Source organism: Carassius gibelio, chromosome B19 (assembly GCF_023724105.1).
Source record: "Carassius gibelio isolate Cgi1373 ecotype wild population from Czech Republic chromosome B19, carGib1.2-hapl.c, whole genome shotgun sequence".
NCBI classification, from domain to species: domain Eukaryota; kingdom Metazoa; phylum Chordata; class Actinopteri; order Cypriniformes; family Cyprinidae; genus Carassius; species Carassius gibelio.
This window is the reverse complement of record NC_068414.1, coordinates 19,867,425-19,886,294: the sequence shown is the minus strand read 5'-3', so window position 1 is coordinate 19,886,294 and position 18,870 is coordinate 19,867,425. Positions and strand designations below refer to the sequence as shown.

Genomic DNA, 18,870 nt, shown 5'->3' with positions numbered 1-18,870 from the left:
AAAAATGCGGATGCTGTCAAAAATAATGGCATCGATTAAATTCTATTAACTAAATTAAATCAACATTTGGTGTGACCATACCTGTCTATATATATATATATATATATATATATATATATATATATATATATATATATATATATATATATATGTGGCCTGAAATTATTGGCACATTGGACATTATTGTTTTTTGTGTAACATGCAATGCAATACTGTCTGTGAACTACATAATCAATAAAATAGTTTCACTACTGAAAAGCTACATTACGTGAAAAATGGTGACGCTACCTCCACACTACTGAGAAATGTCCAGCCACGGGGAAGAAAATAGGCTAATCACTCTTGTTTGTGGTAGGAGGAACCACAGATGAGTTCCAGTCCGGTCTTTAGTGATAAGCCAGAGTAAATGTGGGTTTCTGTCTGTTTGTGTGTGGGCACGTGTGGTTGTGTATGTGAGAATGTGTCCAAGGGTGTTTGCTGCTCTGGCAGATTGGATTTTACCATTAACATGTGCATGAAATATGAACAGCACTGTTACGTAATGGCATACAATTCATTTTTTCTCCACTCACTGTTTCTTATTCATCCTTGAGTGACTGTGAGCTATTGGCTAGGAGCTCTGTGCTGACATTGTCAAATGCTTTGCCATTGACTTTACAGGTACAATCTGTTAAACACTGAGAATGTGCATCAGTTGCTACAGTCTTCATTTGTTCAGATAATTCTGCTTTCGTCAGACGGCTTTATGGGTATTCAGAATAAGGGTGTTATGTGAATTTACTTGGGCACTTTATTACATTATTGCTATTGTGGTAGTTACACTTGTTCACGTAATGTATTTTGATCAAATTACTTTTAGATAATATAAATAAGTGTGTGTCTATAAAGTCTTAAAACAGTTCACGTTCCTGATAATGTTGATTATGTTTGGTGAGAAGGCTAGTACATCACAAGACTACATTTAAACTGCTATTATTTAATGCACTTTATTTCATATTATACATATGGAATAAAATAATTGACAACTTTATTTTTAAAATAATTAATGTATTATTTTTTAGATTAATTAAATAATACAAAAATAGATTGAAATATATAAAGAAAGATAATATTGAATGGAACTACTGTAATATATAGTTGTGTGTGTGTTTATAAATATATATATATATATATATATATATATATATATATATATATATATATATATATATATATATATATATATATATATATATATATATATATATATTGTTTTACTGCCAGTTTTAGTTTCTCTGTTCATGTGTTTCATCCATGTTTGCTTGCTAATGTGTGGATTGCTTGCCGTCCAAACATGCGTATGGTGATGTAATTCTTGCATCTTGGAGGACATTTTTGCTTGAGCTTGTCATAATCTGACAACCATCAAGTCATTAAAAATGCCTGAAGTGTAAATTCCTCTTTGTTTCTTGTTTTTACATATAACACACCCATTCAAAGCTCAAGTCTTTTGAATGTGATGTGGGGCTATGTTTGCACTTAAAAAGTCATTTTGATGGAAGTCGAAAGTAAAACAAAAAGTTGTTTATTTTCCATATATACAGTACCATGTACAAAATACACTGACAATCTTGAATGCTTCTTCACACACTAATGACTGTGAACATTCCTCCAATTCATTTATTTACACTCTTCAGGGTAAAACAGTGTCAAAGTTTGTTTGTATTTGCATGCTTGTTAACCTCCAGATCTTGATTGATCAAGATCTTTTGAGTCCTACAGTATATGAAACTTGTATTGTCTAATTAACCAGCTACAGAAGGACATAATTTGCAGCACATTTCAAGATTATGAATAGTGTAAGTGTCCACAGGCAAAAATTTTACAGCAGATGGATTGAATTGAGAGCACATGAACATACAAATGTGAATAGGTACAAACCAGTAATTTGGCTCAAATCAATTTGTCAGGTTTTTTTTTTTTTTTTTTTTTATTGCATGCTGCTTTAACACATTGGACAAAACTATGTACAAATTTGATAATGTCTGTATGTTTATATTTGCCTCTGAAAATCAGTGCGTGAAGTTGAGAGCAAAAGCAAACTTAAGGTAGTATACCATAAAGGGGAGTAGAAATGTTTTATACTGATGCCATGATGTATTGAACATGCATGAATAAGCTGTCATTAACTATTCATTTTATATATGGATGTATATAGCAGATTAATATTTCCTCAAACACCCACTTACTGACACACAAACGTCTTAACACACTGCCCTGTCAAGCTCACACCGTTGTGATTTTGTTATCTATGGTAAAATTGCAATGGATCCGTTTTATGAGCCTCTTTTATGGATCCTCTGGGAAAGCTCAATTACACAGCTGCATCCACAAGTGACCTTGGAAGCGACCTTTTTTTTTTTCTTCAGTTAACTACAAATCCAAGCGAATGGGCGATTACAGTGAGGTAGATAAAGACATGCTTATTTATCGTTTCTGTAATCTTTTATTATTTTCATTTACTTTAGTAAAGGCGCATGTAGAATAGGAAGGTCATTTTAGCTGTTGCAGGAAAATGCTTATTTTAATAGAGATCTCAGTGGAGGTCTGCGGCTTCTTTCATGTTCATATATTTTCCTGTAAATTTCAGATGTACTTGCTAATGTTTGAAATACTGTGTTCAGTGGGTGTTTTTGCTCTATGCGTTCTTGTTTAATTTCTTGAATGAGAGAGTATCGTTGCGTGTTGTTAAGCTGTGCAATATTGTGTTGCTTTAATCATTTAGTCACGGCTTTCGTTAACGTACATTTCGTTCAGTTTGCCCAGGCTTTGTTGTCATGCAATGGCAACAAAACAAAAGAGGGAATTCAGTTTATTGGTCTAATAGATGGCGGGTTTATAGAGTTTTGCAATGCAAAATAATGGTTTAAGCTAATAGAAGATACTTGTGTATTTACTTGGGAAGAAAACCTTGTATCATGCAGTCACACTTAATCTCATAGCAGAAGGACTTTTTCAGAATATCCTTTAAATATCTCTTAAAAGCGCCAACAAGTGCCAGAATGTCTGTTAAATGCTCGTTTTGTTGAGCTTGGTAGTAGATAGGAGAGAATAGAGGACATAGTCCTAAAGATATAACAGGGTTGTTTTTGTGTTTCAGTTTTAAAGGCCCAGTTTACCAAAAAAAAAAAAAAAAAAACACTTACAATTGAATCTTTTGAGTCAGATCTTTTAAACAACTCTTGAAACCTTTAAGAAGCTTCAGCGATCCAGACTACATTGTAACTGTATGAAAAATAAATGTTCATTTTTGGGCGGCAAAACAGAAAATCCACATCCATGAGGCTGAAGAAAAAATTTGAAATACAGTTTGCAAATATTAGCTGATTAATCGTCTTGGCAAGTATATAATTCCATCACTACTTATGTCATGTCTGCATGTTTACAGCTTTATGTGCCATGTTTTAGGAAGAGAACAGGGACAGACAATAACCATAGGATGTAGAAATGATTGAAGTAAAAAAAAAATAGATTGAGGCCAGGCCTGCTCCATCCAGAGGGCAATTTCTTTCAATCAGGGTCTATATTGTATTTTCTGTAAAAAGAAAGAAATTGGAGGTGGAGAAAAAAAGGAAGAAAGAAAGAAAGAAAAGCCTCCTCAAGATTTAACAAGACTGTGCCGTGGAGCCAAAGGGCATCTCATGAATAATGGATAATGGCACAATGGAAATCAGTTCCTCTTCAAACTCTCTCAGACTCCTCCCCCTGCTGCTTTTGGGCCCTGGCCATGTTTTCTCTTCCAACTACATGCGCTATATATTTCTCTTTTAATTATGCTTCATTTAAACATGTTATCATGACCATGTTTACACAACTATGTACATACAGTACACAACATCTTACAACATTTGTTTTTGCTTTGCCCTGGAGCTTTTATTATTTATTAAATTTGTATTCATGTTCTTTTTATGCCTTTATGTGGCATGACAATGGGAAGAGATGAGAATAAAGGGAAAGAAAGAGGAATTGTCAATCTGAAGGATGCAGGTGCATGGCATGACAAGCTTGAGGAGATAGCACACACAAACCACCCATTTTGTATGCAAAACTGGTAAGAACTTTTTTCTTTGATCTTTATTTATTTATTTATTTATTTATTTATTACTGGTATTTGTTTGTTTAATGTTAACTTAGCTGCCTGCCTACCTGTCTACCAACCAAGTAGCCTGGTTGAAGTGATGAGGTTTCGCTGAGAGCTTGAAGATCCAATGGCGTTACAAAGTTTTAGTGACAAGCTCTTTATAATACTTATCATTGGTTAAATATCTGTAAAACCCTTTGTTTTAAAATAATAACAAATTATAATAGAGATATGAAGTTTGGATAATTTTTCATGGCACACCTGACTGGGTTAGGCAGAGGCGTCATGCCCATTTAAAGTGATGGGGCATGTGTCCCCTCAGATTTTTGAGCCAAGTGAATTTTTAAAGTGCAAAATAGCCGATGAATATTTTCTATATCACATGCAATTTGAATACAATCACACCAGTGTGATTAGATCGTCCAGTGTGCAATATCATAAGCTGCTAAATACAAATCTGCGTTCGCTGGCTGGTGCTGAGCCAGAGACAGAAGCGTTTGTAAAGCTCTGCATCTTAACCAATCACACACGATGCTGTTGAGCTTATGAATGCAATGACCAATCAGAGGTGTTCAGATGAGTCATCGCTAAAAGGCAGGTGTTTTCTTTCTGGCGAATTCTCTCATCAGAAACAACAAAGAACAAATATGTGTTCGATCCTGTAAGATATTAATTTTCAGTGTAAACAGCTTCAGTTATTTATTTATTTTTTATCAACTTTTTATTATTTTTACCATATAACAAATAACCTTCAGAATAAAACACAAGAACAACAACAGACATATAATCAATTTGCATATTCCAATTAGAGAGAGAAAAAAACAAGCTTAAGTGATTTTAATGGGAGTTTTTGAGATTGCTCGAAATAGTCAGTGAAAATGATCTTTGATGATCTAACTGGCAATGTTTTTATTTGCATCAACTTGCAATCTTAAATTCACATTAAATATAAACTCAGTCGTATAAAAAATATGTTATGGCTTGACATCCATATATGTTAATTAAATAAACAGACAGGTTTTTTTTATGCATATTACATTATTAGTTTACTTTGACCATCGCCCACTATAGAGCATGAACTATAAAGGTGAGAATTAAGATATTTCATGATAATTCAGTTTAAAAAAAAAAAAAAAAAAAAAAAAAAAAATGTTTTATATATAAATAACTTGTGCGCCCTCAAAAATAATGAGTGGATGAAAGAGACAATATGTTTATTAAATATATCTAATATAAAAATATATCTAAATATATCTATTTACTATTAATCTATATATTTTTTAACAAAGCAGTGGGTTGGTTGGGGGAGTTTTGCTAAGTTTTCGGGGGGCCTTACCCCTATGAAGTTTGGGAAGCTATGGTGTAGACAAACTATTAGATGGCGATCTACCAAACAGCTCCATATTACAAAGCACTGTAAAGACTAGATATATTGGCAGCAATATGTAATCATGAATAACCTTTAAAGATAATTTTTTTCTTTTTTTAATGCATATCAGGCTGTCACTTCGAGTTGGATTCATGTGGACTCGAGTGCCATAGCTAGCTTGATCAATCATGAAATCTGTAGCAGTTAAGTCCATATCCTACCTTTTCTTGTAACCCGATAAAATTAATCGATGGAGATGAAAGTCTTTGGAGATGATTGATCCACAAGCATTCTGAGCATTGTTCCCATTTGTTGCCGTTCACATCAATCCACAAGTCATTCTCATAGGTTAGACTATTTCACGCTTAATACAGTCACATTACTACATGTAATATCCTATATGAGACAGCCCATGATCACTAGATTTTATACAGGTGTTACTATAACGATTTTGTAAATGGTGATCAGCAACCAAATATTAATAATGAGGGAGTTGCTGCCTTTTTCCTTAGTGTGACTTTACGTTTTGCAGACAATGCAAAGGCAGAGTACATTAACTTCAGTAGGGATAAAAATAAAGTTTGAGCTCACAATTTTTTTTATATAGATGATTTTCATTACTAAAATATCTAATTGTTAAATTTCCATTGTCCTGCCTATAAATAATTAGGTTGGACAAGTAAAAAAAACGGTTAAGTTTAGGACAGTGTATTTAAATTAGTTGATTTTCTTTTTCTTTTCTTTTTTTTTTATCTGTGATTTGAAATCAAACTGGCTCTAAATGTGTTCGCACACAATGAAAGGGGTTAGTTCACCCCAAAATGACAATTTTGTCATTATTTACTTATCCTCATGTTTGGGACACAAATGAAGATATCTTTAATGAAATCCGAGGGCTTTCTGATTGTGGCCTTGAATGTGGTAGTTGCATTGCTGCTTATGAAGGGTCAGAAAGCTCTCAGATTTTGTAAAAAATATCTTAATTTGTGTTCCGAAGAGGAACAAATGTCTTACGTGTTGGAAACAACATGTTGGTGAGAAATTAATGACACATTTTTTTTATTTTCTGCTGAACTAACCCTTTGAATGAGGTTGGACGCTTTTCATGTCTTCTTCATATTTCCGTGTGCCATTTTTTATTTTTCTTTGGAGCGGGGTGATAAAGATACAAAGTGGCCCATATCGAAACTCCTGAGAGAGTATTATTTTATTTTTTTCTTCAGCTTTAATTTCCACCCCTCTTTCTTTTGACCTTTAATCATTCCTTAAGGGCCATAAATGTGATTGGTGATTGGTAAACTCAACAGGAGAGACATTGGAGGCTCTAAGTGAATCTAATAGCAGTCCACAGTCAGCAGGATTAAACCATTTGAAGGTCAAAGCTTTTGCCCATGCCGCGTTCTCTTCTTTCCCGAGCCCTAATTCCCAGCTCTGGACTCAGTGGTTGGGAGTCTGATTTGTTTTGTCACTTCAGAGGGAGAGCACACTCTTTCCACACCCACCTCTCTCTCGCGCTTGCTCTCTTATGATTCACAGTCATTAAAATACTGGAACTTTGGAGCTTTAAAAGTCACCCTGACCCATGCTCAGCCACCGGGCCTGAGCAGAATATAAAGCAGAGGAGTGATTGATCTGCTTAAGTATCTGCAATTAAGCCGCCACTGTGTGTGAGACAGGAGCTGCGCAGTGCCACAGATCCCAAAATCAACCTCTACCACTGCAGTCTGCAATCAAACACGATCGCCGCGCGGAGGGATCGAACATAAAAGAACTTAATCACGTCTCACCACATTTTCAACCCACCTCTTTGACCGTGAGAACAGAATCAGTGTTGTTAGAACATTTGGCTTGTCAAAATCCCATTTTTTTAATTCAAAGTTTAGCCAGACGACCTTCGGGTGTTGTTTTGTTTTGTTTTTTTACCATCATGTAATGGTATCGAGACTTGGGGCGATTAACCTTTGGTGATATTTATTTGGATAGTGATAAACGGAGTGCCGACTCTGTCCATGAGAGTCCCGTGACCTTGAATTCCCCACTCTGATGCTATAGAAATTTTCGTTTAATCTAGGAAGTTCATTGGATGGAGATCAAGAACTCATTTAAAGCTGCACTCTTGAGGTACGTCTGGGCAAAATCTAATACGAAGAACGAGGGTGGAAGGGGGTATTGAACTTGCAGTGATACCCTTAAAGCATCTTCCATCAATCCATGTTTGACTTTCAGACCTCTTTGCCAGGTGCAAATTGTTTCTCTTAAAAAAGAAAAGAAATACAAGATTGAGACGGGGTGACACCAGGGTCGTCAGGCTCTTTTAAGCTTGCCCTAATAGCATATTTATGAGGGCTGTAATCTAGAATGACATTTTCGATACCACCCCCGTTCTGTTACTTAGACGATCTGGATCCATTCGATGGGATAATCACTATACGTTAATGGGGGTGACTTGAGGCTGAATTGCTTTTTAACTCAAATGGACATCTCAATTGCTGCATTGTGGGACGGACATGAGAAAAGAATGAGAGTGGTTCTTTAAAAAGATTATCTGTGTGTGAAAACAATGGGGAATCATTATTCACTGTCATCATTACTACTTAGGTATCCATGTTTTGTGCATGTAGCTTCACTTATGAACATTAATTCTGCTTGATAAACTATTATACACATAATCTCATTGTGCAGGTCTGGCTTTAGTTTAAACTCATGTCCACGAGTGCACTTTCAAGTTACCACTGTAGTATTTCCTGTCTGGTGACTGTAGTCCATCCATCTTATTGATCTGGGAGATTTCCAGGTTTTTCAGCTTCAATGAGGCACCTGTGAGATCATTAAATCTGTGTGAATATGAATGGGATTGGGATAAAGGTCATCATGTGTCTCATTTCCAGCAAATGTCTACTGTCAATCAAAAAATGTTATTGATTTAATAATAGAGGTGCTTACATGTTATTTTTTTAGTGGTCTTCTGACAATAAAAAGGTCATTTGATGAATGGGAAATATTTTTGTGTACTGTATGTTAAGGCACAATATTACGTGTTATTTTAGTGTTAAAATTAAAGCTAGTTCAAATAAAGCTGAAATATTTACCAAATTTTTATTTTTTATTTTATTTTTATTGTATTTTATTAAATCGAAGATGGGCTTCTGTGGGCAATTTATGTATTACAGTATAGCCACAATTTCATACACGGGTTTAACTGTTAAAATGTGTAAGATTATAATTAATTGTATTCAAATTAATAATAATAACAATAATGTGAAAAAAAAAATTGCAAAATATCTTGAGATCTTGCCTTTAAAAAAGTGAATTGGGTGAATGAGAAAAGTAATGAATTCTAGATGAATAATAGAGAGGTGTGAATCCATCCTGATGCATGAAAACAGAAGCTCGGTGTGACTCATGTATATGTACCTGTTCCAGTGCGGGATCTTTATATCGGAACAAAAGCTGGCAATAGCGCAATAAAAGATGTGCTACCGATCTGCACCGAGCCTCACTTAATCTGTCCGGTGGTTGCCATCATAAATCAAGTCTAATGTCATGTGACAAGTAGTCAGAACTCAACGCCACTTCCATTTTTCCAGCAGGCCTCAAAGGAAAAAGGGAGTAGAGTGTGTGTGTGTGTGTGTGTTTGTGTGCGTGTGTGTTGGGGGGGGGGGGGGTAGTAGTAAATAAATAAATAATGTGCATGAGAGGATGAAAACTAATTTCAGTAAAGGCGGACCTTTGGTTGATTGATTCTGTGGAAGGCATTAATCTTGTTCTCACCATCTTCATGCCCATCAGTTTTTGTGAAGATGGTTGTAGCATTACATAGGGTGGCACGGTTTACCTGTGACCTGTTTTAAGGACACTATGTTTAGTCAGTGATTGGGTTACACCATGGACACCAGCATATGTTGTGGTTTGAATAGATGGTGTCAATTTTAATATTAGTAGTAGTAGATATTTTTTATCACTTTAGAATCTCAATAAATGGGGTCAAACTGACCCATATTTGATTAATGCGGAATTTTAACTATTATGTTAAAGTGATTTGTCTTTAAGGATCATAGCTGAATGATGTTATCTCATGAAAAACAAACAGTAGTTATAGTGAATGTTTGGTTTTGTGTATGTACTTGGATGAGAGAATGTTAGTGTATTTAGAGTGTCAAGTAGATGGCCATAGCTGTAAATTTACCAATCAAAGTAATGAGACCATCACCATGTCCTTCTCTTGAAGTTTCAGCACAGTTGAGCTGAACGGTCGTAGGAGAGCGAGTTGGCCAATCCCCTAGATGCCTGACGGAGATGTTCTGTCAGTCTTGTTCCTGCGTCCCGTGAGAGCACTGGGCCTGTTTCAGTTAATGAGCCCCAACTGCACTAATGTGTGTTAAAATAGGACTATGTGATTCCCTGCTGCTCAACATCACAGCATTATGACAAGCACCGGTGCATCAGTAGCGCTGTGGTACACTTCATTCTCTATGATTACACCCTTGGGCATCAAGCATTGACACTACAACAGGTTCACGCGCCTGATATTCGTGGGAATATACTTTCGCTGTAACAGTGCAAGAGAACTTATTCATTCCGATTAGACTCACTGTTTCATTGACCACTGTCATTGTTGTGCAGGAAAATGAAAAATGGGTAAAGCACATTCTTGGGCTGTCAGTAGGATGGCATTTTCTTGTGGGATGTGCTTGAAAATAAACAGTTTTGCTCTGCACTAGTTCTCTTGGTTGCCATCTTAAACACAATGTGGCTAAATCCAGCTCATCTGTAATGAAAAAGCTCTTTCGGCTTTCAGCCTCTTCCTATTAAAGTGCACATAAAGTAGTTTAGGGGGTGTCTCGTTGTATGTGTGTGGAAATACTAGAATTATAAAATGTGAATCAGTCAGTAATGGGCATGTAGACACTGCATAGTTATACCGGGGCGGACTGTCCATCTTTTCCTGGTGAGCCACTGGCCAATGTGTGTGTATATATATATACATATATATATATTTTTTTTATTTAAAATTTTTTTTTTTAAATGACGGAAATCATAATATTACATCTCTTTTCTACTCAAATAGATGAGTGAGTCGATCGTGTGGCCGACAAGGAGTGTGTTTTGTTTGCATGTGTGTTTTGCCCTCCCTCCCTGTTTAGTTTGGTCTACTCCATTGCATATCTTGAAACATATATAGCCCGTCGTTCAGGGCGGTGTTATTTTGTGGAGCCCGACTGAAATACACAATAGCCCCGGGACATCTTGCTCATGATTTTACGAGCCCTGCACCTCAGATCTGTCCAGTTTGTGAACCATCGGTTTCCACACTGGTTTTGTTTAACAAAATAAATTATTATTTTAAAAGATTGACTCAAAAGAACTTTATGAAATGAACTTTACCGAGCCAACGATGATGTTTTATTGAACATCTCGAATGAATGAAGACTTCAAGTTCATCTGTAAGGCACATAAAGTTTATAAACTTCTATTGCATGCATGATTCGTATGGATCTGTTAACTGAATGCAAAGTGTGAGTTCTAGAAGAATGTTTGTGTCGTGATGAGCATGTATTGCTCACTAGGAGTCGCTAAATGAACAGCTGCTGCAAACAGTTTTTTTTGTTTGTTTGTTTGTTTTTTTTTAAACTGAGGATCAGTTAGTTGCCCTATTGGTTAAATCCCCAAACTGTTTACTTAAATATTAGATTAATAAATGACATCAAAACAGGGGGGATGCATTATGATGTGGTGGTCTGCTGTGGGCCAGAAAGTCCAGGGCCACTTTTTGGTCCCAGTCTGCCCCTGTTTTGAAATATTTAAATAGTGCAGCTAACTAAAACGTTTAACTAACTATTAACTAACTATTATTATTATTTATTTTTTTTAAATTATTATTATTATTTTATTTTTTTATCCTTGTAGAATTTCAATACTTATGTGTTGACCTGATCGTCACTCTTTTGTGTTAAACACAATCTACTTAGTATTGACTACTTCATTTTAATAAAAAATAAAAATAAAAAATAAAAACTGAAAAAAAGATATAATCATAATCTGTGACAAAAAAATACTATTATAAACCAGGGTAGTGGATAATTTAGCAGCAAAAGTAATTCTAGAAAATCATGAATGCATATAAAATCTAAACATTTAGTGAAATAACATTATTTAGTGTAATAGAGAAGACTTGGGAGAAAGTGGTGTGGTCAGATGACACCAACATTGAACTCATTGGCATTAACTCGACTCACCGTGTTTAAAGGAAGAGAAATGCTGACTATGACCTCAAGAACACCATCCCTACAGTCAAGCACGGAGGTGAAAACATTATGCTTTGAGGCAGTTTTTCTGCTAAGGGTACAGGACGACTTCATCGCATTGAGGGGCAAATGAAAGGGGCCATGTACTGAAGATGAGTCATGTATAGGTCTTCCTGCATGACAGTGATCCAAAACATACCACCTAGGCAACAAAGGAGTGGCTCAAGAAGAAGCACATTAGGGTCATGGAGGGTTCTAGCCAGTCTCCAGACCTCAATCCTGAAGAAAATCTGTGGAGGACCTCGAGTTGCCAAATGACAGCCAAGAAACCTTAAGGATTTAGAGAGGATCTGTAAAGAGGAGTGGATCAAAATCCCTCTTGAAATGTGTGCAAACCTGGTGACCAACTACAAAAAAATGTCTTTCTTCTGTGCTTGCCAACAGGTTTCTGCAACAAGTACAAATCTTGTTTTGCTTGGGGATCAAATACTTATTTCACTCACTGAAATGCAAATCAATGTTTAACCTCTAACCTTTATATAATGTGTTCTGGGTTTTTTGGTTGATATTCTGCCTCTAAATATTAAAATAAACCTTACATAAAAAGTACAGACCACTTCTTTGTAAGTGGGCAAACTTACAAAATCTGCCGGGAATCAAATAAATATTTCACCCACTGTATCTATCATATGTTGCTGCTTCCATTGCTATGTTATACATTAGATTATTACTCATAGTATGCAGTGCTCCACATGGAGAAGTTCAAAGCACTAATGAAAGAGATATTGATGTGTAGTTTATTAAATATGTGCTATAGTTTATTGAGCCTTTTCTTTTAACAGTTTTAAATTTCAGTTGCGCTCTTGGAGATAGTTTTATCGTCTTGACTGTCGTAACGCGAAACGCAGTTTGAATGCTGTATAGAGGACAGCTGCAGTGGAGAGAAGAGTTTACGTGAAGTTGAATTTAATGACTTACTGTACATATTCAGAATACTTTGTCTTCGACTTTATTGTGCTTTATAATGCAATCCGGCAGAAAATGTCAGTATCGGAGCCGATACCGATACTGAGTATCGGATTGATGCATCCCTATTCGCAACACAATGAAAACAAGCCACAACACTTCGAGATTAGCACAACACAATTAAATTAGTGCTATCGTATTTGTAGTGTGGGTTGTGGAGATTTCATTGTGTTGTGCACTACTGGGCCACCATAGCTAAGAATGTTGAGCACTGAAATATGTTTATATTGGCAGTCGTATTTAGTTTCAGGAGCTGGTCGTGAAAGTGTAGTGACAAGTAACTGTAATGTGCTGCATATGCAATCGCCAAAAATGACTTTTCTAGCAGATGTTTCAATGACATTGAGCTATGACTTATATTAGGTTATGTAGATAATTAAATGAAAATTAATTAGTTTTTATTTAATCAGGGTCTGCATGTATTCAAACAAGCTGTGTTGTATTGTTGATGGCTTGTGAGTAAAATACATTAGAAAATCACTGGTCAGAGTCTTCTCCAAAAAATAAGAAGTGACTAAGCCATTACAGCATAAGCAGCAGACACACATATTGCATGCAGTCATTTAAATGTTAATGATTTCGTTTGCAAAAAGAGTTATAGTGCTAGTGACTCAGACCCATTTTTATCCCCTTCCCTCAGCGCTGGTGGGCTTAGTCGTTCTGAGCTGGAGAAGTTAAAAAATACTTCATTGCATCAGATGTGCAATAAATAGCAAACGTGGACTAAGCTCTTGTAAACTATTCATACCTCCCCATGCATCTGTTTCTTTCTCTCTCCCTCCCTCTGCAGGTCTGTCTTTCTTTGTGCTTGTAGAGCTTGTTGAGCCAAATCTGACATTTGGTAAATACTGCAAGAATGAACTTGCGTTTCTTTGTCAGACAACTTTCTGTTTTCTTCTCAGCTTATGCGCTTAACGCTCACTACAATAAAGAAGCTGCCCTACTGCGCTTGTCTTATCTGAGTAATTAACACTAATTCTGACAATCCCAAGACCTGAGCATTGGTACATCTCAGCTTAAGGCAGGTGGGTTGTTATTGAGCAAATATATATATATATATATATTTACATATATATATATATATATATATATATATACTTCTGTAACAAGCACAACGGGAGAACTTCTGAGGACTGTGATGGTCGCTAGATATAGTTACAGTAAATGGGGCCTAAAGCTTTCAAGCTTTAAAAAAGGATCTCCAAGTCTGTTCATCAAACTAAGCTATCGAACTGTTTCAGATTTCGTGGAATATGGCGCATTAGATATTTGTACAACTTTTATGGTGCTTTGTTGAAGCTTGAAAATCTCAGTTCGTTGTAATTGCCTGCTTTGCTTTAGTGTTCCACCGAGAAAGAGAAAAGAGAGTGAACTACACACCATAAATCCTTTCTTCTCTTCAATATTACAGGTTTACTGGTCCAAACCTGCCATCACCCATCATCAGCAGCAAGAACTGGCTGAGACTTCACTTCACATCTGATGGAAACCATAAACTGAAAGGCTTCAGTGCTCAGTATCAAGGTAAGAGATGGCTGTCGTGGGACTGGTGCCTTTACTTTTGTCTATGTAACAAGACCAAAGAGACTGTAAAGGAAGAGATGGAGAAAGTGAAAGGCTAGGGATATGCCGGACCTTATTTACAACACTGTCTACACAGGATCCTAAGTCATTGACATAAGAACATGAGTGTTAACACATCTGACCATATTTAAAGCCGTTTTTTGGATATTTTCCCCACAGTCAGTGCATAAAATCTGTCAAAAAGTGCAGAGATGCAATTGAGGTCTACTGCAACTGCTCTCAGCAGTCATTGTGTGTCCTGCAGAGTTTTCCCCTGTCTGCGGTTAGAATTAAAGTCATATTATTTGAATCATCTTGGTTAAGTGTTATTAAGTCAGTTAAAGGTCATGAATACCCCCAACTCCTGACACACACACACACACACACCAGCTGAGCTGCTAGCGGCACTCTCATCACACTCGAGTTCAAAGGTCACCACTCAAAGGAGATGAGGAGAGGAACGGGATTAGTCAGCTCAGCTATGGGAAACAAAGACGGAATCTGCAGGAATTTCACCTCCTCCATAAGCAGATCAGAGCGATGGGATGGGATTACAGGGCTGGAGTTTGATAAATAAATACTGTTAGAGTACCAGGAAGAAAGAAAGGGGAGCTAAGCTCTTAATTAGATTTCACACTGACCTCTCTCCTGTTATTTTACCTCCCTTCCTCTCTTAACCTTTAGTGAAATGCTCTGGAATGAGTAAAGTCCAATGAGAAGACACTCTTTACATAACAAGCTACTTTGCTTCCTCTCAGTCTTTTTTTTTTTTTTTTTAGAAATGGAGAGAAGAGGGTAAAGCGATTTTTAGAGAAAGTCTTTCACAGTTAATGTTCCAAATAGAGCCAATAATAACAAAATGTTGATCTAATACACTCTGATGTTTGGATATTATTTTGGCAACATACCTGTCTATCTGTCTTGCCAATTCTATGCTATTTTGGTAATTGATCCTTTTTTTTTTCTTCTTCTTCTTCTTTTTTTTTTTTTTTGCATAGTAAATCATATATTTTGTTTGTCAGTCAGAGTTGAAAATACGTTTTGCAACCTGTTTTAAAACATTTATTTTGCCATTCTGTTGGCCAAAATAAAAATAAAATAAAGAAAGAAAATGACACTTCACCTTTTAAGTAGTTGTGAATATTATTTAATCCGTTTTCTTGATTTTAATGAACTTGTTACTATTTGGTATTGCTGAAACAGCTGATTGCGAATGGTAAATATCTCCATTACAAATGCTTATCCAAATGCTGATTTTCCTTTGAGAGCATTTAAGTGCTGGAGCTTTGAGACAATGTAACAGAAAACAATGACTAGCTGTGTGTGCGTATGAACGCGTGCTGGCATTATTTTGTCGCTTTTTCAACAAACACGCTGTGCTTTGTTCACACACAATAGGCTTTTTTGCTCAAGAATGACAGCTTCTTTGAAAGACTGTAATTGTAATTACAATGCGGTTCATGATTTGTAATGCCTAGCAAGCATCTGACCTGTGATTATAGGGTTTTTTTGTTTTTTGTTTTCAGCTTTTCCTAATCCTTCCCCCTCTCAAATAAACATGTTATAATTCTTTTGACTTCCAGTGAAGAAGATGACAGAACTGAAGTCCAGAGGGGTGAAGATGCTGCCAAGTAAAGACAACCACAGCAAGATATCAGTTTGTAAGTCAACCTTTCCATGTACATGAAGGACATTTTCCTAAATCAACTCTACGTTTACATTCATGCACTTGGCAGATGCTTTTATCCAAAGTGATTTGCCTACAAGGCATACTTTATCAGTTCATGCATTTCCTGGGAGTTAAACCCAATGACCTTGGCATTGCTAGTCTACTGTTTGAGCTACAGGAATGCTATATCTCAGTTTGTTCCATTTTATGGAATGGTAACAGTATGTGTACTACATTAATGATACTGAAATAAAAGAAAAATCAACATTACAGCCATTGAATATTAGAGTAATTGAGAGCTGCCAATTTGTACATTTATTAGACTTAAAAAAAGGCTTTAATTTAAGTGAACTTAAAAACAATCTTCACATAAACCCATTATAATAAATACCTTAGTGTATTAAACAGTTGTAAATTAAATCTACAGTAGATGAATCTTTAAGCTATAATAGTTATTGATTTCCTGTGATTTTATGTTGTTCTTTGATTAACAGACATCACAGCAGCTGGGTTATTAGCTTTTTTCCTGCTATTACTTTAAGGGCTGCTTCCACTGAACGTGATGCGGATCTGACACGCATCGAATTTTCTCACAGTGTGCATTTGTGCGTGCAATTGAAGAGCATGCGCTACGAGCACAGTTTTAACGCCTGACAGGACAGGAAAATTCGTTTTTACTGACATATGACCTGACAACATCTCATGTGACCGCAGTTCACTGTGGTTCGACTCTCCGTGACCAATACCGTCTCCGTGCTAGTTTGACTCGGGCCTGTCGCAGAGGTGAAGTGGAGTGCACGTCTGAAAAGTATCATGTTTTATGAACATCCTGCATCTAAATAAACACAGTTGTCGTCAATGAAAAATGAATGGGGTGGCCAACTAGCTCCGCCCCTGTGTTAAATATATATATTTTTTTACGTCGTTTAAGCAAAAAGCAAGCATGAGCGAACCAAAACAAAACATTCACAACTGAAATCTTGGTTGACCTTAACATATATAACAATATACATCCAAAACATTTTGAAAAGTGTTGAAAAGGTTTTTAAGCACTGTCAGCATTCAGATTGTCCACTCATTGGTGAAAGCAGTGGCACTTGCAGCATGTCCTCACGCTTGGCACAAGCACACAACCTTGAACATTAACTTCATCTTTATTCTACGCCATGTCAGTTGTAGACAAATGGAGCTATTTTTCTCCCTAAGGCCAGAGGGGAGGGAAAATAAGCTACTGTTTTCATTGTTGGCAAACAGAGAAAGGGAAATCTTATTGAGGAGGGGTAATAGAACTGTGTGCTGAGAGGCTTCTCCAGCCTGCTTTCTGCTGTTATGCCGTCTTTATTTACATTTCTATTACCTCTGCATCATTGTGAGAAAATGTCAGCCTGCCCATGTGAGCATGTGCCCATTGAGGGTGTCATCAGGGATCCCAGTGCCATCACCGTGGCCGGCAGTGTCTCAACGGCAGAGCTGACAAGTTTGGCCTTTTGTCGCACATCAATATGCATGAGTGCCGGCACCCCGGCGCGCCTCGGCCAATCAACATGTGTCACTTCAGGTTTTCCCTTCATTATCCTCTCCTGCCTCCTAGCTACCTATTGCAGAAAGCGAGGCTGAGGCCAACCTCCTTGACCCCGAGTGTCACATCCACTTCCTGCGGGGCTGGATGAGCTCGTGTGTTTTGATGCCAGAGAAACTTTTTCGTTCGCATAATGATGTCTGAAAATATCTTGGCATTCTGAGGAGGGCTTGATTGATTCTTTTGTTCATTCAATAAACCTCCTGGGCAGGCTCTGTAGACATTCAAATACACTTATAGATAGCCTTGCTCTCTTCACAAGGTAAATCCATGCTGATGTTCAGGCCAACTGCACAGTTCTAAGTGTGGTGATGCGTTAATGCAGCAGGTCAATAAGAATCTTAGATTTTAGGCAGAATGTGGCCTATTTTTATTTTTTATTTATTTTTTACCAACAAAAGTATTAGGGCAAGATAAAAGAAGCAGCCCTTTAAGAGCAGTTTTTTTTATTTTTTTTTATTAGGTTTAGCAAGGATGTTGCATCTTTCAGTATAGGGACTTAAACTGAAACATAATAATTTAGTTAATAGTGCACAACATTTTTAATAATGTCCTTGTCTATGTCAAGAACCTTCTTGAAGTAAGCTTATCTTCACTGTCATCTTTTTTTTTTTTTTTTTTCAGATACATAAAATGTAATATTTGTGTTCTTTTTTTTTGTGTGTGTGTTTGTGTGGTTTTTATTTTATTTTATTTATTTATTTTATTGAATGTGAAACACAAATGTGAAATAGTTATTCTGGGTTATGAATTCTGTGAATATTATATGAAAATTAGGATAAATAATAAATCCGTTAACTCAGCTAAAGTATGCACATCTGAATTACACTATATAATTATATGAATTATGTATAAGCCTATATTTTGAATTGAAGGGATGTCACGATAGCAATAAACTATGAGTTGAATGATTCCACTCAATTTGCCTCAATTAGATTATTATGAATAATAAAAATGGTTAAAATGTACATCTAAATCATATAATAATTTCATTAATTAATACTTAAAAAAAAATTAAGACCATAAATTAAATTATAATTTTCATTTATTTTTACCTACATTATACATTATTGTCAATTAACCATCAACAAAGAACTATTAACATGCAAATAAGTTGTTAAATTATTGAAGTGTATACTTTACGTCAAAGGGGTTCAACTCACCAAAAAGTTTGTGGAATCCTTTTATTTACCTTAAGTATTTACCTTAAGTATTTAACTGTTCACTTAAAAGCTATATTTGTCATCATATGAATGAACATTGCAAATGTTGAGACAAGATTCATAAAAGTATATAACC

General features: G+C 36.0%; 1 protein-coding gene across 1 annotated transcript in view; it reads left to right on the top strand.

The window, feature by feature from the left end:
* LOC127978954 (CUB and sushi domain-containing protein 2) overlaps window positions 1-18,870 on the top strand; it is a 274,020-nt gene that overhangs the window by 125,809 nt on the left and 129,341 nt on the right. The window contains exons 6-7 of the mRNA XM_052583978.1: window positions 14,172-14,284; window positions 15,907-15,984. Of these exons, the coding sequence (XP_052439938.1) occupies window positions 14,172-14,284; window positions 15,907-15,984 (191 nt within the window). The remainder of the gene's footprint in view (window positions 1-14,171; window positions 14,285-15,906; window positions 15,985-18,870) is intronic.